The 24429-nt window shown below is 40.0% G+C and overlaps 3 protein-coding genes and 1 non-coding gene across 4 annotated transcripts; 1 reads left to right on the top strand and 3 right to left on the bottom strand.

Annotated features, from left to right (window-relative positions):
* Positions 1 to 1672: 1672 nt before the first annotated feature.
* On the bottom strand, positions 1673 to 3289 carry LOC138369517 (cuticle protein AMP1A-like). The gene is made up of 3 exons (XM_069332843.1): positions 3254 to 3289; positions 2143 to 2384; positions 1673 to 2032 (listed from the first exon to the last, which is right to left on the bottom strand). Exons 1-3 carry the CDS (start codon positions 3260 to 3262, stop codon positions 1825 to 1827), a joined length of 459 nt encoding a protein of 152 aa, XP_069188944.1. The 5' UTR covers positions 3263 to 3289; the 3' UTR covers positions 1673 to 1824.
* A 759-nt stretch (positions 3290 to 4048) lies between these two features.
* LOC138369357 (uncharacterized) lies at positions 4049 to 4786 on the top strand. Its single transcript, XM_069332596.1, has one exon. It carries the CDS (start codon positions 4049 to 4051, stop codon positions 4784 to 4786), a length of 738 nt encoding a protein of 245 aa, XP_069188697.1.
* A 5971-nt stretch (positions 4787 to 10757) lies between these two features.
* Positions 10758 to 10876, bottom strand: LOC123755193 (5S ribosomal RNA). The gene has a single exon (XR_006772488.2). It is a non-coding gene; the product is annotated as a 5S ribosomal RNA (ribosomal RNA).
* A 2585-nt stretch (positions 10877 to 13461) lies between these two features.
* LOC138369356 (cuticle protein AMP1A-like) lies at positions 13462 to 15661 on the bottom strand. Its single transcript, XM_069332595.1, has 3 exons — positions 15653 to 15661; positions 13916 to 14145; positions 13462 to 13801 (listed from the first exon to the last, which is right to left on the bottom strand). The coding sequence occupies exons 1-3, from the start codon at positions 15659 to 15661 to the stop codon at positions 13588 to 13590; spliced, it is 453 nt and encodes a 150-aa protein (XP_069188696.1). The 3' UTR covers positions 13462 to 13587.
* Between the last annotated feature and the right edge of the window lie 8768 nt (positions 15662 to 24429).

Raw genomic sequence — 24429 nt, 5'->3', positions numbered from 1 at the left:
CAGCTATTATTAGGTACCTGGAGTTTTGCAGTCTTCTGCTGAGATACAATAATGCATCCAAAGCTGCTGATCAAATGCTTCTGCATTATTATCGAACATAATAACATTTCAACCCAATCACTTAGGCTGGACGGTAGGGCGACGGTCTCGCTTCATGCAGGTCGACGTTCAATCCCCGACCGTGCAAGTGGTTGGGCACTATTCCTTCCCCCCGACCCATCCCAAATCCTTATCCTGATCCCTTCCAAGTGCGATATAGTCGTAAGGGCTTGGCGCTTTTCTCTGATAGCTCCTCTCCTATTCCTCTTCACTTAGACAATCGGAACCTCGAACCGCCGACCACATAAACTGGTACTTGCCGCTCTACCTACTGGGAAACAGTATTACTACTGTTTCCCAACCCGTCCTTTAAGGTTAAAGGTTAAATTTGCAGATTTTCAACCCGTCCTCTAAACAAAGACCCAAACGTGATTCCATGCACCCGCCTAACCCCATGTTGATGAATGAAAAAATGGTTTACACATCACTCACAACTCATGACGTTCGAACACTTCCGGAGCAAGTGCTTCACTGACGACTTCTGTTCGAATCACAACGCTGTAAACCAAGATTTTACTCCTGTTTAGTTGCATTTGCCTAGATTATGTAGTTACTCAGATATTTACATTGCAAATTATATATATATATATATATATATATATATATATATATATATATATATATATATATATATATATATATATATATACATACATATATATATATATATATATATATATATATATATATATATATATATACATATATATATATATATATATATATATATATATATATATATATATATATATATATAATATATAAATATATATATATATATATATATATATATATATATATATATATATATATATATATATATATATATATATATATATATATATATATATATAAGTGTCTTGTGACAAGTAGTCTTGTACCTTGCATGTAACCAATGTTGTAACCCTTTTTGTGTAATGAAATTTTAAATAAAGTTAGATATATATATACACACACACACTAAAAGAATAGGAGTGGTAGGGGAAGAAAATATCAAAGTGTTCAGTGAGGATGCACAAGGTCTTCTCTGAGTACTCATTATTTTCTTCTCCGAGGCTATGGGTCCCTACACTTGCACCAGAAGTGGTAACCCTTTTAGGTTATTTATATATATATATATATATATATATATATATATATATATATATATATATATATATATATATATTTAAACACCCATAGAGCATAATAATATTAATAATATTTAAAACAAAATTAAATCATTTGCGATAAATGAGTTTGTTTCACTAGTTTACGACTCTATTCCTGGACCAAAGTTTACTTGTAGCCTTTTTAAATCTAAATTATTCATATTATCACCCGTTGTTTCGAGTTCTCGCTTGATTTAATTGTTTTGCAAGTTGTTTATATACTCTTTGTTTGTGTTTTTTTTTCATTCTGTCCATCAGCATCGTCGCCTTCGTTTACAAATTAAAGATCAGTAGAGTCAGTGTTCTTAATGTACCTTCGTAAGCAAGATACCTGATGCTGATGGTTAAATATGGCGTTTAACGTTGAATATTTTTCTTCACCACTCACAACCAGTAATAAATGTTGGATGATATGTTAAACATTATAATTTATCTTGCAAATTTATTATGATTTGCATAATAAATACATATTGGTACATAAATACATATATTTGTACAGCATAAGTTTTGAATCTTCTTTAATTTAAAAGAAAAGAAGCTTTTATGCTATTTTCCCAGAACAAAAATAAAAACATTACTGAGGAGCACCGTAGCTGGCAGAGGGACCAGAGCGTGCAGCGGCAGCGTCTTCCACAGCAGCCTTGGCGATCTGGTCCAGCACGAACTGGGGGATTGGGTGGGGGAACTCAGGAGCCACTGGCAGCAGGTCAGACTCGGGCTGGTAGCCGTTCTCGTCAGCGACGAATTTCACATGAACGGGTGTGCCGTCAGGAGCAGTGTAGCTGTAATATAGTATACTCTTGAGAACTGTGGAATACATCGCTGTGTTCTGTTAGATTAATATGATATTTGAGAATAGCTCACACCATCATTATCTTGTAATTGCACTCACGAATAGCTTCCGGACTTGACTACAGCGCCTTCGGGACCGTCGGGAGAGCCAGACTGGGACAACTTGATGCCATTGCCAGTCTCGACATCGAAGTTGTATCTGCCATCCTCTTCGTGGATACGGTCGTCCCTCAGGATGGGGATTTCCTCGCTAGACTCACTGTAGCGAGAAGGAGCGGCTGGGGCGGCGTAACCCCCCTGGGGGGCAGCGGTGGCCACGGCGGCAAGAGCGGCGAGAATCACCTGCACAACAAACACACCGAAATTAGTCACAGGAAATAATTAAAATGAATTCTGTATATAACACTAATCCTTACTACATTTAGCTTCGTTGCATTGCTCATTTATTTTTTAAACGAAATGTATATGCATGATGAATCATGCATATGCATTTTTTCTTATACTTATTGTAACTATTTTAGCGGTACTTTATACAGGACACATATATTAGGGGTGTGTAATGCAATGTCTAAATAGTTTAAATTATAAAGAAAATGTTAAAATTTATTAACTATAATATATATGATTACCATTGATCAAAATTTTCAAAATTTAAAAAATTAATGACATTAATGATATATATATATATATATACATATATATATATATATATATATATATATATATATATATATATATATATATATATATATATATATATATATATATATATATATATATATGTCGTACCTAGTAGCCAGAACTCACTTTTCAGCCTACAATGCAAGGCCCGATTTGCCTAATAAGCCAAGTTTTCATGAATTAATATATTTTCTCTAATTTTTTTCTTATGAAATGATAAAGCAACCCATTTCATTATGTAAGAGGTCAATTTTTTTTAATTGGAGTTAAAATTAACGTAGAAATATGACCAAACCTAACCAACCCTACCTAACCTAACCTAACCTATCTCTATAGGTTAGGTTCGGTTAGGTAGCCGAAAAAGTTAGGTTAGGTTAGGTTAGGTAGGTTAGGTAGTCGAAAAGCAATTAATTCATGAAAACTTGGCTTATTAGGCAAATCGGGCCTTGCATAGTAGGCTCAGAAGTGAGTTCTGGCTACTAGGTACGACATATATATATATATATATATGAGAGATTTCAGGTACTCACAAACTTCATGTTGGCTGAGGTGTTCAAACACTGATGTCTACACTGTCCGAGGCCACGTATATATAGTCCCCAGACGCCTACTCCTACACAGTTGCCAGCTTCACTCTCTGAGGCAATCTTCGCCCTATATTTCTCACTACCTTTGATTTTCAAGGCCAGTGTCTTAAGCTGAACTTACGATCCTCGACCTCCGAAGAGCCCCACCCTCTTTATCCTTTCTATTTCTCTTCGTACGTTCGTTACAGCGACGCTCACACTGTAATATTAAATATCAATATAATATATTGATTTGCTGATATAAATCATAATTGAATTCCATGCAAACAATTATTAATTCTTCATAACCAATTTTATTTGTTAAACGTTCTTGTGTTCGTATTGCTTTAGATATGTTCGATCTGCGACCTATACTGAAGAGAAGATGCAGGGAAACCGGTGCTTCAATAAAAGTTTCTGTCAAAATAACAAAATAATAATGACCTCGACGGAAGTTATCAAAATAAAATTAATTACATTTTGCTCTCTCTTTTTTAAGAGTATTTCATTGTTCCTGGAATTTTTGGAATCAGGAAATTAACATAAGGAAAACTTGTGAAGCACTTGATAAAAATTAAATACGAAAGAGATATGAAAAGAAATTCCATGCAGATTAAAACACCAGTTGCCCAGAACACAGGTTGACCAGAACAGAAGTACTGGACCAGAACACCAGTGGCTTAGAAACATCATTTAACTAGAATACACTGATCCATAACATCAGTGAACCAGAACACCATTGGACCAGAGCACCAATGTATGGGAACAGCACTGGGGCAAGAACACAAATGGACCAGAAGACCAGTGGCCCACAACATCAGTGCCCCACAACACCAGTGGCCTACCACACGAGTGGACCACAACACCAGTGGCCTACCACACGAGTGGACCACAACACCAGTGGCCTACCACACGAGTGGACCACAACACCAGTGGCCTACCACACGAGTGGACCACAACACCAGTGGCCTACCACACGAGTGGACCACAACACCAGTGGCCTACCACACGAGTGGACCACAACACCAGTGGCCTACCACACGAGTGGACCACAACACCAGTGGCCTACCACACGAGTGGACCACAACACCAGTGGCCTACCACACGAGTGGACCACAACACCAGTGGCCTACCACACCAGTGGCCTACCACACCAGTGGCCTACCACACCAGTTGACCACAACACCAGTGGCCTACCACACCAGTAGCCTACCACACCAGTGGACCACAACACCAGTGGCCTACCACACCAGTGGACCACAACACCAGTGGCCTACCACACCAGTAGCCTACCACACCAGTGGACCACAACACCAGTGGCCTACCACACCAGTAGCCTACCACACCAGTGGACCACAACACCAGTGGCCTACCACACCAGTAGCCTACCACACCAGTGGACCACAACACCAGTGGCCTACCACACCAGTAGCCTACCACACCAGTAGCCTACCACACCAGTGGCCTACCACACCAGTGGCCTACCACACCAGTTGACCACAACACCAGTGGCTTACCACACCAGTGGACCACAACACCAGTGGCCTACCACACCAGTGGACCACAACACCAGTGGACCACAACACCAGTGGACCACAACACCAGTGGCCTACCACACTAATGATAGGAAAAAATAAGTTACAAATGGAGACGAAGCGACTCAACATTACCATTTATAATTACTCAATAATTATATTATATTACTTTCATAAGTAGATGAAATGTCGCCAGAGTGTGTAATATGCGATAAAAGTAATAGATAAGTTTGTGAAAAAGATAAGAATATATAAGGTTTTGGTTGCTCGGTAAATATATTTCTTGTTGCGAGCCAATAGGGCCACTTGTTCTATAAAACAATTGTTGTCTTGACGTTGCATACTGTCAAATAATAATTATAAGTATATGTATTTTATTTTTCAAAAATATATTCTGTAGTTTATACTAGGTTTGGGTACAGCGTCCGGGTCTTTCCCCTCCGCCCTCTCTCTTCCCCAATCGCCACTCTCTCTTAATTTACCCACTCTCTTTCATCTCTCTCTCTTCTCCAGTCTCCCCTCTCTTCCATTTTTCTGTTCTCCTCCCTCTCCAGTTTCTCACCCATCATTACCCTTCTCCCCCTCCACCCTTCTCCTCCCTTCTCCCCTTTCCACCCTTCTACTCATCTCCCCCTTTCTCCCTCCTCCACCCTTCTCCTTTCCCCAACTTCCCGCCTCTCTCCCCCTCTCTCACTTTTCCTCCCTTCTCTTTCCCTGCCCAACCCTCTCCGCCTTTGTCTGACGGTTCGTCTAGCTTGTCACGTGATTGTCCTAACCACTATACACCTCACACTAACCGTCTCTACTCTTGTTAAGTGCATTAATTGTCGTTACCAGGAGGAAGTTATCAAACAGAAAGATATATGTTAAACAAAGTCCCAAAGACCAGACGACGTCTTTAACAGGGTCGTAAGCACGACATTATGAGAGCCTTTGTTTTGTATATATATAATGATTCCCTACAGTCGAACAATGTACCTGAATCGTCGAGAGTTGCAAATGTTGTGTCACTCTTTAAGAAGGAAAATATATCACGTGAGTCAAACTATCCGCCAATTTCTTATTTATTTATTTATTTATTTTTTTACATGCAAGAGTTTTCGCGTTCTTGAAAATCCACTAGCAAGCATAGCGTTTCGGGGAGGTCTTTAATCTTAATTTTCCCTGAAATCTGATCAGCCAAATTGTTTAACAACCAATTAGCTTAATGTCTATTGTGGGAAAATTCCTTGAATTGATTATCGCAAAAACCATTCGTCTGCAGTTTGAAAAATATTGATTAATATGGGATTCACAACACGGTTTTACAAATGGCCGCTCTTTTTTGTAGGATGTTGTTGTTGTTCCAGATTTTGCTACTCAGTACGAAGTGTTCATGTAGCACGAGCTATGGTGAGCCCGTATTTTTTTTTTTTTTAGGAATTTGCTTTCATTCTATATCAGCATATTTTTGGCAGCTAATAGTGGAAAGGATTTTTGATGTTGTGTGCCTTGACTTCAGCAAATCATTTGATACAATGCCTCGCGAAAGACTAATCAGTAAAATTAGTATCCTCATTTGGATAAGGGTATTGTTATTTCAATGGAAAACAATCAGTATAATGAAGTTAAGTCATAGTGGGGAAACCTCGTTGAACAGAAAACACGAAACAATACATATAAATTGTTTAAATGTGGATTCAGGTTTGGAATGTGGGTGGTTGATATAATATAGAACAAGTCTGGCAACAGAATAATTGTGGGGGTAACTTGAGTATTACACATGTAGTTTAGAAATACATATGAATGAGATTGAATGGATATAATTATGAGCGGATTTGTATGGTGTTAATAGGCCTTCTGCAGTTTCCTTAATTCGTATGTTCTTACGATCTCTTCTCTTTCTTTGTATTTTTATTCCTGTCTAAAAATAAAAGAAAATAAATGCTCTCTCTTGTAAACTTTCATGAAAGCCTGGGTGTTTCCTGAACTGATTCCAAGCTTTCTCTTTCTTTTTCGTAACTTTACAGTGCCTTTTGTCAACCACTTTTTATTGTACAAAGTTCTTCTGTCGTATATATTAAAGATAATTAATTCCATATATCATTACTTTGTAACTCTTAATTCTACATTAGTTCAGCATAACTCTCTGATAGTTAAATATATTTTAAGTATTATTTTGTCTTCATCTGTCACAGTTGATAATTATATACATCATCTCAATTAGAAGATGATTGTATTTTTCGAGGGAATTTATATAATTCATACTGATTATTTGTTCTCTTTTGTCAAAATTAGATACAGAAGAGATGATACATTTATGTTCATATTTTTTGTTAATTCCATTACATTTTGACTCAGAAATATTCTAACGAAAAAAATGTAATTTATTGTAATTTGATTTGGATTCAGTCTTATAAGCCCTCCAGTGTTTTTCTTTACAGATGAAATTTCTCACAATTATTATTTTTCTGTGTCTTTTGTAGGTTTTTCTTATGACTTTTTTTTCTTGAGTAGTCCTATATTTGCATATAAAATTGATCTATTTTACAAGCAGATAAATTCCGTTGTTAAATTCTGTTACAAGAATGTTAAATTCCTTTATAGTCTCTTTTTTATTATCCCTATGTACTCCCCTTTGGCCGTAAGTGTTACTAACGGTGGATTGACAGACGTCGATATGAACAGCAAGAATTCATATACAGTATTAAGTTTAGTTATGAATATCACTGAGGGTTTTTTCTCGATAATTATAAATTCTATCTTTGCGGTCAATTTTGTCGCTTCTTCAAACTAAACCAATTATTGAAATACCGCTTTATTTACCACATACCCATCAAATTTTGTTTACACTACACCTGCGATACCCGCAATCCTTGTTCAACATATAATGTCGGGTTCGTCTGGGTTTAGCCCACCTAGAGCAGGACAAACACACTTATGGGGTGGTTTGTGTGTGTCGACCAGTGTGTAGGACGCCGGTAGACGCATGCTTGAATTGTCGCCTTCACTTCATGTGATTTATTGTAAGCCATTGTAGACAGTGCATAGATATTCCTTTTGTGTTGTTCGCTCCGATCAAAATACGTACATTGCAAAATTGGATTCTCATCATTAGATTTTCTATGATGCTTTTCTCTAAATTGGCTGCTTTATGTCTTAAATTTTCTGAGTGATTGTTCTCAGAATAATTTCCTATATCTGTCTTTTGTATATATTTCTAGCATGTAGTGGTGCTATTTATGGTGGCGTTAGCTTGGGCTCCATGTATTTACTATTTATATCTGCAGAATCGAGCTATTAGCTCTTGAACTCCGCCTTTCTAACCAATTTATTTTTCCTCTATTATGTCTACTACATACATTACTCTCTAACATACACACACACACACATCCCCAGGAAGCAGCCAGTAGCAGCTGTCTAACTCCTACGTACCTATTTACTACTAAGTGAACGAGTGCATTAGTAAGAAAGAAACTTTTTTCAATTCTTCCTCTGCCCATTTTTTCCGCCTCCGCCGGAAATCGAACCCGAGCTCTTAGGATTATGAGCCCCGAGCGCTGTCCACTCGGTCGCGAGGACCCCCCCCCCCCCCTGTGTGTGTGTATGTGTGTGTGTGTGTGTGTGTGTGTGTGTGTGTGTGTGTGTGTGTGTGTGTGTGTGTGTGTGTGTGTGTGTGTGTGTGTGTGTGTGTGTGTGTGTGTGTGTGTGTGTGTGTGTGTGTGTGTGTGTGTGTGTGTGTGTGTGTATGTGTGTGTGTGTGTGTGTATACACCTAGCTGTGCTTGCGGGGGTTGAGCTCTGCTCTTTCGGCCCGTTTCTCAACTGTCAATCAACTAACTGTTACTAACTACAGTTCCCCCCCCCCCCCCCCCACACACAAAAAAAAACACCTACTGCTCCAGTGACCTACTATACACTATGGAGAGTGGCAAGCAAAGTGCTTCTGCACACTCTTTCTCACCATGGGTATTGAATGAGTGTGCAGAAGCACTTTGCTTGCCACTCACCATCGTGTATAGTTGGTCACTGGACACGGGAGACCTACCAGAAATATGGAAGACGGCTTATGTGGTCCCAATATATAAAAAGGGTGACAGACAAGATGCACTGAACTACAGGCCAGTGTCCTTGACTTGTATACCATGCAAGGTGATGGAGAAGATCGTGAGAAAAACCTAGTAACACATCTGGAGAGAAGAGACTTCGTGACAACCCATCAACATGGGTTCAGGGAGGGTAAATCTTGCCCTACAGGCTTAATAGGATTCTATGATTAGGTGACAAAGATTAAGCAAGAAAGAGAAGGATGCAAAGTGCCTCTGCACACTCTTTCAGAATCCATGGTGAGATCCCATCTGGACCAACAGCCTTTCTAACATCCAGATCCAGCAGGTGTCTCTTGACCTCCTCTCTCGTAATTTCGAACTCTTCCAAGGCCACCTGGTTTACCTCCCTTTCTCCTAGCACAGTGACCTCACCTTGTTCTATTGTGAAGACCTCCTGGAACCTCTTGTTGAGTTCTTCACACACCTCTCTGTCATTCTCAGTATACCCGTCCTCGCCTGTTCGAAGTTTCAATACCAGTTCTTTCACTGTTGTTTTCCTTCTGATGTGACTGTGGAGTAGCTTTGGTTCGGTCTTGGCTTTGTTTGCTATATCATTTTCAAAACTTTTCTCTGCTTCTCTTCTCACCCTGATGTACGCATTCCTGGTTCTCTGGTATCTCTCTCTGCTTTCTGGTGTTCTGTTATTCCGGAAGTTCCTCCACGCCCTTTTGTTCAGTTTCTTCGCTTCCATACATGCCCTATTATACCATGGATTCTTCTGTTGCTTCTCGGATTTTTCCCTTTGGGCCGGGATGAACCTGTTTACTGCCTCCTGACACTTTTGGGTAACATAGTCCATCATTCCCTGTACAGACTTATCTCTAAGGTCTGTGTCCCAAGGTATTTCACTTAGGAAACTTCACATCTGTTCATAATTCCCCTTTCGGTATGCCAGCCTTTTGATTCCTAGTTCTTTTTTGGGGGAGATAAGTCCTAGCTCTACCAGGTACTCAAAGTTCAATACACTGTGGTCACTCATTCCCAAGGGCGCTTCCATCTTAACTTCCCTTATATCACACTCATTTAGGGTAAATATCAAATCAAGCATTGCTGGTTCATCTTCTCCTCTCATTCTTGTTGGTTCTTTGATGTGCTGGCTTAGGAAGTTTCTTGTTGCCACGTCCAGCAGCTTAGCTCTCCATGTTTCTGGTCCTCCATGCGGGTCTCTGTTCTTCCAATCTATCTTCCCGTGGCTGAAGTCTCTCATAATTAGTAGTCCAGATCCATTCCTGCTAGCAACAGAAGCTGCTCTTTCTATTATGTTAATGGTGGCCATGTTGTTTCTATCATATTCCTGTCTATGTCTTCTGTCATTTGGTGGTGGGTTATATATGACTACGACTATAATTTTTTTCCCTCCATTTGTTACGGTACCTGCTATGTAGTCACTGAAACCTTCACAGCCCTGAATATCCATCTCCTCAAAGTCCCAGCCTTTTCTTACCAGCAGAGCTACACCACCCCCACCTCTTCCTTCCCTCTCTTTCCTCATAACATAATAGTCCTGTGGGAACACTGCGTTTGTTATCGTTTTCGAGAGCTTTGTTTCTGTGAGGGCTATTATGTCTGGGTTTTCCTCTAGTACCCGTTCTCCAAGCTCATTTGCTTTATTTGTAATTCCATCTATGTTAGTGTACATCGCTTTGAGGCTCACTTTCTTCTGTCCCTTCTCAAATCGCCTCCTTGGTGAGTGTTCTTCTGGTGGGGGAGGCTGTTCCATGGATGTGAGGACCTGTGAGGTGGATAACAGGGTCTCAGAGGATACTGGGATGAGGGGCGGGGGATCTAGTGAAGGGGGAGGGACAGGGAGGGTATGGAGTGAAAGGGGAGGGAGGAAAAACATTATCGCCAACAGCATTTGGTGTTCCCAGGCGGTCACCCATCCAAGTACTAACCCAACCCAACGTTGCTTAACTTCGCTGATCGGACGAGAAGCGGTGTTCTCAACGTGGTATGGCCGTTGGCGTGTGTGTGTGTTCTCACCTATTTGTACTTGCAGGATCGAGCATTGACCCAAGGATCACGCCTTTCGTGTGTGTGTATGTGTGTGTGTGTGTGTGTGTGTGTGTGTGTGTGTGTGTGTGTGTGTGTGTGTGTGTGTGTGTGTGTGTGTGTGTGTGTGTGTGTGTGTGTGTGTGTGTGTGTGTGTGTGTGTGTGTGTGTGTGTGTACTCACCTAATTGTACTCACCTAATTGTGTGTGTGTGTGTGTTTGTATTCACCTAGTTTTGCTTGCGGTAGTTGAGCTTTGCTCTTTCGGCCCGCCTCTCAACTGTTAATAACTGCTAACTATTTTTTTTCCACACACACACACACACACACACACACCCAAGAAGCAGATCCGTAACATCTGTCTAACTCCCAGGTACCTATTTACTATTAAATAATAGGGGCACTCAGGGTGAAAGAAACTTTGCCCATTTGTTTCTGCCTGGTCAGGGAATCGAACTCGGGCCACAGAACTACGAGTCCTGCACGCTGTCCACTCAGCTACCAGACCCTGTGTGTACTCACCTAGTTGTACTCACCTAGTTGTGCTTGCGGGGGTTGAGCTCTGGCTCTTTGGTCCCGCCTCTCAACCGTCAATCAACAGGTGTACAGGTTCCTGAGCCTATTGGGCTCTATCATATCTACACTTGAAACTGTGTATGGAGTCAGCCTCCACTGTGTGTGTGTGTGTGTGTGTGTGTGTGTGTGTGTGTGTGTGTGTGTGTGTGTGTGTGTGTGTGTGTGTGTGTGTGTGTGTGTGTGTGTGTGTGTGTGTGTGCGTGTGTGTGTGTGTGTGTGTGTGTGTGTGTGTGTGTGTGCAATTAAATTAAATTTTACGCTAAATGCAGAAAATTAAAATTTTCTTGATATCTTGAAAAATTCTTGCACTTCATATAAAAAATTGTCTCAGAGAAAACTTCAGAGTATGTCAGTAAATGTTTGACTAAGATACTTCCTCGCTACGGTACAACTGTTTGATCAGATGAGTAAGATGCTTTCTCCCCACTACTAATCAGCTGTTTGATTAGATGAGTATAGTTACAATGAAAAAACAAAGCAGAAAGAAAATATAATATCCTTGTAACGTGACAAGGTATGATATGATAGGATATGAAATGTGACAAGATATGATTAGAATATCATATATAATTCTTGCATGATTATTTACTTTCTCAGAATAGACATATGGGTCAAGTTTTCTTTTGAGACGAGTGCTTGAGCAAGCACACCTTGCCCCACCCGGCGTGGCCTCACCTTTTCCCCATCACTCAACCATTCTCTTGGCCTTGATCCTCACAGACCCTTTCAGTTCAAGGTCATACTTCACCATCACCTTCTGTTAGGTGTTATCCACATATTTGTATCATTTCTTTTAATTGTCTACAAATTAAGCTGTCCTGTTATTTATGTAATTTATGATCACGATGAACGTAACAATTGGAGTTTCACTCACAAAAACACCCCATTGTCCACGGTCAATGTTTGTCTTGGTTTCTTTACGCCTCAGTGATGTTGTGAATCTTCATTTAGCTTTCTCGTTGTGTAGTAAATGATGTTTTGCGTTAATTTCCATTTGAGTTTTCATTCCCATGTTATTCTCCCCATGAATTATCTAATTATTTTGCCTTCACCTAAACAGTATGCTAACCTTACTCTCCCTTTCTGTCTCTCTAATATCATTAATTTCCAATATATAGATATATTGAAAGACTAAAATGCAATGGTTGCTGGCCATTATTTCGTCGCCAATGCACTCAATGTCCGTCTCATTATGAATGCAGATCAAGTATGAGAAGGCATGACACAGGAGATAATGATAAAGTGTTAAACATATTAACACAAAACAGAACAAGAAACAATGGATACAAATTGGATAAGTTTAAATTCAGAAAAAAATGGGTAAATATTGGATTGGAAATAGGAATCATGATTTATGGAACAAATTATTATGTATCATAATGGGATCGCTGGATTGATTCATACGAAGGACAGACACATTGAATATGTTTAGTTGAGTGAGAGCAGGAGCGGTCTTGCGCGGACCAACAGGCAGTCTGCAATGTCCTGTATTCTTCATGTTGTGTAAGTGGTGCCGCCTCTCTCTCAAGCTCTAGCCATAGTTATAACTCACCGCCTCAGCCTAACTAGCAATAGTTATACCTCACCGCATATTTTGCCACTGGTCACACCACTGGCACTCTAGCTACTCTCTAGTACGCCTCTCCTTAATCAGTAATACAGAAGTGATTTATACAGTGTGAGAGTTTTCTTAGCGGTAATATACATTATAATATATTAAATGCTACTGATTCAAGCATAACTCATTATTTTTTGTTGGAGAATATAGGGACATAGACCTAGTTAAAAATATACAACAGAATGAAAATTGCGACTTTATTTTGTAACTCATATTTCACACAAACACAAATAAATAAATATACATTCATCCTAATACGCTAACATTAGTTTAATGTTTGACTTGAGGCCTATTAACCGCGAACGGCTTATCAAAGCCACCACAAGAGCTGACTCATAAACCAACATGTATCTTTTTGCCTTGAGCATACTTCAAGATTAAAGAAAACTCTTAATACATATTCACACTAAGCAGCAAGGAATATCTCCAGATAATCTATACAAGCGAAACCGAATGATACAGAGTTTTACTGCTGATATTCAGGCTGGTGATTAATTAGGAGGACCGTAGCTGGCAGAGGGACCCGACTTGCCGCGAGCGGCGGCAGCGTCCTCCTGCGCGGCGAAGGCGATTTGGTCCAGCACGAACTGGGGGATTGGGTGGGGGAACTCAGGAGCCACTGGCAGAAGGTTAGACTCTGGCTGGAAGCCGTTCTCGTCGGCGACGAACTTCACAACGACGGGAGTGCCGTCAGGAGCAGTGTAGCTGTGGAAGACGTGTTACATGAAAGTACAGTATAAATTTAGTTATGTTGAAAATTAAAACTAATACAGATATTCATTCAAACATAAAGACACCCAAACGGCAGGCAATACTCACGAGTATTGTCCAGCCTTGATGATTGCGCCCTCGGAACCCGGAGAACCAGACTGGGACAGGATAATGCCGTTACCAGTCTCCACGTCGAAATTGTATCTCCCATCGTCCTCCTGGATACGATCGTCCTTCAGAATAGGGACCTCTTCGCTTGAGCCCGCGTAGCGTGCCTGGGGGGCGGCGTACCCCTGGGGGGCGGCGGCGGCCACAGTGGCCAGCACGGCGAGAATAAACTACGTGGAATTAATAGATAGTTTTCAACAAAGATTTACAATGTTTAAAATCAAAAAGCACCATTAATTAACAACCAAAGCCATAGCCGTTTTTAATTTTTTGAAAATAGTTTCAAAGAACTATTACTACATAAACTTTAACTTTACTACATAAAGAATGTAAAAACGCGAACTTGAAGACAAGAATTAGTCACCTTGAGACAGTCACTGGTTTGACAACCTTTATGCACTTAAAAGTTACATTCCTCTTCAGTTGATAAATAAATTTGACAGGCGAAATTTTCCATTGCTGTTTTATACGAAAAATTGTCAATTTAACCAAATTTATTCATAGATTCAGAACCACTTTTGGAATCTGATCACAGACTTGAAAAAATTTAGCTTTAGGATAAGGATTGATGTGAATGGATTGGATCATTATATTACTAAATTATATTTTGTCTTGGCTTGATATTTCAGTTCGGAATGAAAATTTCAATTAACAAGATGAAAGGGACATTACGGGAGTATTTATGTTTATATTTCTATCTTATGAGATAGAAAGGAATTTCAGAGAGATATTATAAACATGATAGTTTAATATGTATCCTTGTAAACAAAACAATGCAAGCGCCAGAAAACAAATAAATAGTCACAAAGAGGCAGCAAACAGTTAAGACACATGGAGGCAGCAAACAGTTAACACACATGGAGGCAGCAAACAGTTAAGACACATGGAGGCAGCAAACAGTTAAGATATATAGAGGCAGCAAACAGTTAAGATACATGGAGGCAGAAAACAGTTAAGATACATAGAGGCAGAAAACAGTTAAGACACATAGACACAGCAAACAGTTAACACACACATGGAGGCAGCAAACAGTTAAGACACATAGACACAGCAAACAGTTAAGATACATGGAGGCAGCAAACAGTTAAGACACATAGACACAGCAAACAGTTAAGACACATGGACACAGCAAACAGTTAAGACACATGGAGGCAGCAAACAGTTAAGACACATGGACACAGCAAACAGTTAAGACACATGGACACAGCAAACAGTTAAGACACATGGAGGCAGCAAACAGTTAAGACACATGGACACAGCAAACAGTTAAGACACATGGAGGCAGCAAACAGTTAAGACACATGGACACAGCAAACAGTTAAGACACATGGAGGTAGCAAACAGTTAAGACACATGGACACAGCAAACAGTTAAGACACATGGACACAGCAAACAGTTAAGACACATGGAGGCAGCAAACAGTTAAGACACATGGACACAGCAAACAGTTAAGATACATGGACACAGCAAACAGTTAAGACACATGGACACAACAAACAGTTAAGACACATGGAGGCAGCAAACAGTTATGACACAGAGAGGCAGCAAACATATGTTAAGACACAGAGAAGTGGGCAAACAAGAGTTAATACACAGTGGGAAAATATTGTTATTTTCCAGCTGAGATAATTCCCTTCCAAGCCATATACTCCCCGCCACAGTACAGCGATAACTCACAAGCTTCATGACGGCTTCTGCAAGAGGAAACTGATGGGTGCAGGACCTGGCAGCGGATATATATATATATAGAGCCTCCCCCAGCTTACCCACCCACTCTCATTCCTCAGTTTCCCCCCTTCCCCCTTTAGGTAAACTTTTGCTCTACATTTCCTATCGACCTTTGATTTTTCAAGGTCTTGTGCAAGCCTCGCCAACACATATTATCTTCCCTTCCATTTTGAATAATATTTCTATTGCAACACTATGCCTCCCCGTGATCAGAAAATGTCACTAGTTGGAGCAACTCCTGTATCGCTGTTTTTGTGGCTTCAGGCAAATTAGCGCACTCATATTATGAAACTATCCCTACCACCTCTATTGCAGTCCATTGTATGTCTTTGTGTTAATTCTCAGTAGTTTTGGAGCTCAAATTAAACGTATTATATTGGAGATAAAATGCTTACTGCTTCAATATATAGGTTTATATTTTGTAATAAATTCCACGCCCACACACACACACACACACACACACACACACACACACACACACACACACACACGGAGGCCTCGTAGCCTGGTGGACAGCGCGCAGGACTCGTAATTCTGTGGCGCGTGTTCGATTCCCGCACGAGGCAGAAACAAATTGGCAAAGTTTCTTTCATTCTGAATGCCCCTGTTACCTATCAGTAAGTAGGTACCTGGGAGTTAGTCGGCTGTTACGGGTTGCTTCCCGGGGGGGGGGGTTAGTTAGTAGAGTAGTTAGTAAACAGTTGATTGACAGTTGAGAGGCGGGCCGAAAGAGCAAAGCTCAACCCCCGCAAGCACAACTAGGTGAATACACACACACACACACACACACACACACACACACACACACACGATACAGAATAGGAGAAAACAGAATAGATACAGAATATCCTGTGCCTGAGGCCAGGCACAGGATACAGAATAGGAGATGAAGTACTTAATGAAACAGACAGAGAAAGATCTAGGAGTTGATATCACACCAAACCTGTCTACTGAAGCCCACATAAAGAGAATAACGTCTGCGGCATATGCGAGGCTGGCTAACATCAGAACGGCGTTCAGGAACCTGTGTAAGGAATCATTCAGAATCTTGTACACCACATATGTAAGACCAATCCTGGAGTATGCGGCCCCAGCATGGAGCCCGTACCTTGTCAAGCACAAGACGAAGCTGGAAAAAGTCCAAAGGTATGCTACTAGACAAGTCCCAGAACTAAGAGGCATGAGTTATGAGGAAAGGCTGCGGGAAATGCACCTTACGACACTGGAAGATAGAAGAGTAAGGGGGGGCATGATCACAACCTACAAAATCCTCAGGGGAATCGACCGGGTAAACAAGGATGAACTATTTAACACTGGTGGGACGCGAACAAGGGGACACAGGTGGAAGCTGAGTACCCAAATGAGCCACAGAGACGTTAGAAAGAACTTTTTCAGTGTCAGAGTAGTTAGTAAATGGAATGCACTAGGAAGTGATGTGGTAGAGGCTGACTCCATACACAGTTTCAAATGTAGATATGATAGAACCCAGTAGGCTCAGGAATCTGTACACCAGTTGATTGACGGTTGAGAGGCGGGACCAAAGAGCCAGAGCTCAACCCCCGCAAGCACAATTAGGTGAGTACAATTAGGTGAGTACAATTAGGTGAGTACAATTAGGTGAGTACACAACCAAACATGTCCCCAAATTCCCATATCAAAAGGATATCATCAGCGGCATATGCTAGGTTGGCCAACATAAGAACTGCCTTTAGAAACTTGTGTAAGGAATCGTTCAGGACCCTGTATACCACTTATGTCAGATCAATACTTGACTATGCAGCTCCAGCCTGTACTTCATACCTAGTTAAACACAAGACAAAGTTAGAGAAGATTCAGCGGTATGCCAGACTCGTCCCGGAACTGAGAGGTATGAGCTACGAGGAAAAGCTGAAGGAGCTGAACCTCACGTCTTTGGAAAACAGAAGAGTAAGGGAGACATGATCACCACCTACAAAATTCTTAGGGGAATTTACAGAGTGGACAAAGATAAACTCTACAGCACGGGTGGAACACGAAAAAGAGTGCATAGGGGAAACTTAGTACCCAAGTGAACCACAGAGACATTAGAAAGAATTTTTTCAGTGTTAGAGTAGTTAACAAATGGAATGCACTAGGAAGTGACGTGGTGGAGGGTGACTCCATACACAGTTTCAAATGTATGTATGAAAGAGCCCAGTAGGCTTAGGAATCTGTACACCAGTTGATTGAGGGTTGAGAGGCAGGACCAAAGAGACAAAGCTCAACCCCCACAGGCACAACTAGGTGAGTACACACACACACATACACACAAACACACAGGCACAGTGAAGTTAACGACATCATCAAGAGGAGCCTCACCACAGCTGGATGCCCAGCTGAGAGAAAGCCCTGTTACCTAACGCCCCATACCTCTGCTGCTCTTATACCATCGCTCAGATGGTATCTCAGTGAACTCTTAGAAGAATGGAAAGCAGTTGGTATGGACTACACGTGCATATCAACCCTGGCTAATACCTACATTGACTTCAGTGCTGCACAACCGGGTGGCGCTGCCACTCCCAGGAAATAAGCCAAATCCCGTAAGTACAAAGAACTGGATCACCACTACAATTTTGTCCCCATTGCTTCTGAGACACTCGTCGCCTGGGGTAAGAGTGCACCAGTTTTTTGAAGGAACTGGGTTCTAGGCTAATTGAAACAACAAGAGACCCTAGACCTTTTAGCTTCCTTTTCCAGCGCCTCAGCGTGGCGATACAGAGGGGAAATGCACACTGCATTCAAGGTTCCTGCCCGCCATCTGAGGAGCTGGAGGAACTCCACAACTTATGATAATCATCTTTGTACCTTCATATAACTCATTTTGTTGTAATAAAGTTTAAATTAAATAAATACTTACATATATAATGGGATGGTAGGAGAAGACAATATGTGCCAGCGCACGTGGGAGCCTGATAAGGCTCCTCCGGGTGCTGCATATCATCTTCGAGGCTTGAGTGTCCCTACAAACAACCTGAGGTGGTATATATATATATATATATATATATATATATATATATATATATATATATATATATATATATATATATATATATATATATATATATATATATATATTTATATATATATATATATTTATATATATATATATATATATATATATATATATATATATATATACATATATATATTATATATATTGTATATATATATATATATTTATATATATATATATATTTATATATATATATACATATATATATTATATATATTGTATATATATATATATATATTTATATATATATATATATTTATATATATATATATATATACATATATATATTATATATTATATATATTATATATATATATATATATATATATATATATATATATATATATATATATATATATATATATATATATATATATGTCGTACCTAGTAGCCAGAACTCACTTTTTGCCCTACTATGCAAGGCCCGATATGCCTAATAAGCCAAGTTTTCCTGAATTAATATATTTTTTCTAACTTTTTTCTTATGAAATGATAAAGCTACCCATTTCATTATGTATGAGGTCAATTTTTTTTATTGGAGTTAAAATTAACGTAGATATATGACCGAACCTAACCAACCCTACCTAACCTAACCTAACCTATCTTTATAGGTTAGGTTTGGTTAGGTAGCCGAAAAAGTTAGGTTAGGTTAGGTTAGGTAGGTTAGGTAGTCGAAAAACAATTAATTCATGAAAACTTGGCTTATTAGGCAAATCGGGCCTTGCATAGTAGGCTGAGAAGTGCGTTCTGGCTACTAGGTACGACATATATATATATATATATATATATATATATATATATATATATATATATATATATATATATATATATGTCGTACCTAGTAGCCAGAACGCACTTCTCAGCCTACTATGCAAGGCCTGATTTGCCTAATAAGCCAAGTTTTGTTGAAATAATTGTTTTTCGACTACTTAACCTACCTAACCTAACCTAACCTAACTTTTTCGGCTACCTAACCTAACCTAACGTATAAAGATAGGTTAGGTTAGGTTAGGTAGGAGGGGTAGTTAGGTAGGAGGCCCCCACTAGATAGGAGGGGCCTCGTAGCCTGGTGGATAGCGCGCAGGATTCGCAATTCTGTGGAGCGGGTTCGATTCCCGCACGAGGCAGAAGCAAATGGGCAAAGTTTCTTTCACCCTAAATGCCCCTGTTACCTAGCAGTAAATAGGTACCTGGGAGTTAGTCAGCTGTCACGGGCTGCTTCCTGGGGGTGGAGGCCTGGTCGAGGACCGGGCCGCGGGGACACTAAAGCCCCGAAAACACCTCAAGATAACCTCAAGATAGATAGGGTTGGTTAGGTTCGGTCATATATCTACGTTAATTTTAAATCCAATAAAAAAAATTTGACCTCATACATAATGAAATAAGTAGCTTTATCATTTCATAATAAAATAATTGGAGAAAATATATTTATTCATGAAAACTTGGCTTATTAGGCAAATCGGGCCTTGCATAGTAGGCTGACAAGTGCGTTCTGGCTACTAGGTACGACATATATATATATATATATATATATATATATATATATATATATATATATATATATATATATATATATATATATATATATATATATATATATATATATATATATATATATATATATATATATATATATATATATATATATATATATATATATATAAGTCAAGAACGAACCCAACTGTACTACCGCAAGGTTCTAGAGAGGGGACGGAGGGAATTATCAGGGGATAATTTGAAGGGGTCAGAATTATTATTTGGGATGGGACGGAGGGAAATGAATGGTGCCTAACCAGTTGGACGGTCTGGGAATTGAACACCGTCCTGCATGAAACGAGACCGTCGCAGCACTAGAGAGGATAATACAACAAATATTCGCGGCTCACCTAGACGAGAGAATATTGGGTTTTGAAGAAGTACCAGCTTTGCCTCATGGAAGGTGGGATCATTACTGTCAATTTTATTGAAGGTGTGTGACAAAATGACAGCAGACGTTTCCAGATGGACCTGACCTATTTTATGAGAAGAGCAAAGTGATGAATCCAGGAATATAACCTAAAAATTGCCTAAAGTAACGAGAATAGAGGCAGGTGACTTCAAACCGTATGTATAGTACTCACTAACAGAGGAGGTGGTAAGAGACCTCTCGAATAGTACACAATTAAGAAGCGATGACAGAAACAGCTTGGGAAAATGACAGAAGGCCCCTGCGATACTACATCAAGTAGCGGTAAGCGACAGGATTTTGCTTGGAAAGTACAAAATGAGAGGATCGAACCTCAAGAACTTGGAGAGATTAAATAGACCAATTAGTAGATATTGTATTGAACCTGACGTCACAATATGAACCTGGATATGTTGGCCTTCAGCGTTATACATCAATCACACGGGAAGTGTTTAATCTGCCACCTCCGCCATGGATCCCTAACTCGCAGACACACGCGGCCAAACTGTAGAAAATGTAAAGGTTTGTTATGATTAAAGGTTTTGAGAACCTGTTCTCATAACTCTGGAGAAAGGAAGGAAGAGACGCGAATGAGGCACATGATTGTTAGGAGATTTACAGGTTGGAGAGAGAAGAGGTATTAAAAACTTGGCAAAAATATACAACTAGATGAGATGCAAGAAAGTAAGAAATAATTCTTCAGTGTTAAGAGTAGTGAACACGTATAATTAGCATTAGGTGGAGACAGTATAGGTTAACACCGCACCCAACTCATTTTTTTTTACAACAGATTTGATAAGATGCAAGAACATAGACTGAGTGCACAAACATGCGACATCAAAATCTTGAAGAGTGGATACAACAAACAATTATAGAGTTACTGAACATTGAGTCGACGACACACAATACTGGAATGGTGGATCTAAGAGTTATTAGGTGAGTGCAAACACGCGCACGAGCCAAAAGATATTTCACATCCCGTAAAAAGTGCGACAAAACTGGAGCGCCTGACGCACACAATGCTTCAGTAAGCAAAACACAACGTTCATCAGACATGGAAGTCAGTCAAGTGCTTGGAAGTCTCCTCACGACCAGTCACAGCCTCCCGCGATTCATTCGTACTCCATCTCCAATTCAAGAGTAGCAATCTGTAACATTCCTGCTAATAACCTTTAATATTCAAGTTCATGGCATACAGGTTTATATTTTACAGTTGCACAGAATACTTGCTCGACGATGACATGTCAGTTATATGAAACCTTGGCTTGTAACACCCAAAAGTATTAACTAAGATGAGCGCAGATGACCTGAGGTGGTCACAAGTGGTGTCTGAGGGTAATTCACTATCCGTCTTAAGTAACATCTATTTTCTGTCTTAAGGCTACCTCGAGGACATATTTTCATGGTGATCCGTCACAATATTCCAGCTGAACCTATATTAACACAGCTAAGAAGCACATAAGGCCAACTTTCATTGAGAAAATTGTACTCCTAGATATAATATAATATATATATATATATATATATATATATATATATATATATATATATATATATATATATATATATATATATATATATATATATATATATATATATATATATATATATATATATATATATATATATATATGTTACGGACCCGAGTCCAGCGTCCGAGCACGGGGCAGTGACGACAACGCCCTCTGTGAGTTAGCTCCCGAAACCCACTCCAAATGGACAACGCCATCTAGTGAGGACGGGATATACCGGCCACAGGTGCTGGATTCCCGTCTCAATCAGCTCGTAACATAGCCCCTGCTGACCTCTGGTGAGGTGGTGCTTAGACAGCAACGCCATCTATGGAGTGGATAGGTGGACGTTTGTGTCTAAACCTGTAAGTGAGGTTCCCTAGTCCCAGTATTAATGACGTGTCTGATTACAGAGTCGACCTGGGACTGCTGTATTGGATGATGGATCAGTCTACCCAAGGCAGCCAAGGGTAGCCAAGAGTACAAGGTCTCTCCACGAATTTGCTGAAGAAGCTGTGAGCCTCCCCCGGACGAACACTGCTGAGAGTGTTAGCCTGCCTGTGACGTGGCAGTATTAGGAATCGCCTTATCCGGGGCTGGCTGGTGGAAGAGACTAGCCACTGTGGTGCTAAGAGAGGAGAGTGATCAGCGGAATCACACGAGGCTCCTGCCTAGGGCTCGCAACCCTAGTATCGGTCGTGGAGTGGCCTTCACAGCGGAGCTGATCGGAACCTGCCAGCTACAGGCTAGATTGTGGTTGAAGTCCTCCACGACGGAGCACCCAGTGGGACTGTGATTTGGCTGGCCTGTGGCCAGGGTAGATTCGCCGAGAGAATCAAAGAGGATTCATCGTGGGCCAAAGAAGAGAACCAGGGCTACTCATCGTGAGCACCGTGGAGCATCTTGAGTCTTCGGAGGAAGACAAGTCATTGTACATTTGTGTATTTATAACCCCCGTGTGACTGTTCATATATTTATTTATGGTGGTGGTGATTATATATATAAATCAGAGCATTTGTATCCCTTCCCCTTTAATTTAACTTGCGTTACGGAACACACCCCTTGAAAGCCACTACTAACTTGGGGCCGGATTCCCGAATTCTAATAACACCAGAAAAGAACCCGATTGCGACCCAGTAGGGCCGTAACAATATATACAATATATATATATATATATATATATATATATATATATAGTCCTGGGGACCATTCAGGCTTGTTCGCATATATATATATATATATATATATATATATATATATATATATATATATATATATATATATATATATATATATATATATATGCGAACAAGCCTGAATGGTCCCCAGGACTATATGCGACTGAAAACTCACACCCCAGAAGTGACTCGAACCCACACTCCCAGGAGCAACGCAACTGGTAACTACAGGATGCCTTAATCCGCTTGACCATCACGACCGGACATAAGGAAGTGATAGCCGAAGCTACTTGAACCACTTCCCCGCCGGCACTCGGATGGTAATCTTGAGCATAGCATTTTATCAAATCACCTCATTCTTTGGGGCACACATGAGGAACACAAATGCGAACAAGCCTGAATGGTCCCCAGGACTATATGCGACTGAAAACTCACACCCCAGAAGTGACTCGAACCCACACTCCCAGGAGCAACGCAACTGGTAACTACAGGATGCCTTAATCCGCTTGACCATCACGACCGGACATAAGGAAGTGATAGCCGAAGCTACTTGAACCACTTCCCCGCCGGCACTCGGATGGTAATCTTGAGCATAGCATTTTATCAAATCACCTCATTCTTTGGGGCACACATGAGGAACACAAATGCGAACAAGCCTGAATGGTCCCCAGGACTATATGCGACTGAAAACTCACACCCCAGAAGTGACTCGAACCCATACTCCCAGGAGCAATGCAACTGGTAACTACAGGACGCCTTCTTAATCCGCTTGACCATCACGACCAGAGTCACTTCTGTTTTTCGAGTCACTTCTGGTGTGTGAGTTTTCAGTCATATATATATATATATATATATATATATATATATATATATATATATATATATATATATATATATATATATATATATATATATATATATATGTCGTACCTAGTAGCCAGAACTCACTTCTCAGCCTACTATTCAAGGCCCGATTTGCCTAATAAGCCAAGTTTTCCTGAATTAATATATTTACTATAATTTTTTTCTTATGAAATGATAAAGCAACCCTTTTCTCTATG

Source organism: Procambarus clarkii, chromosome 28 (assembly GCF_040958095.1).
Source record: "Procambarus clarkii isolate CNS0578487 chromosome 28, FALCON_Pclarkii_2.0, whole genome shotgun sequence".
Taxonomy (NCBI): domain Eukaryota; kingdom Metazoa; phylum Arthropoda; class Malacostraca; order Decapoda; family Cambaridae; genus Procambarus; species Procambarus clarkii.
The sequence above is the reverse complement of the archived record's forward strand: the minus strand, read 5'-3'. Positions and strand labels throughout refer to the sequence as shown.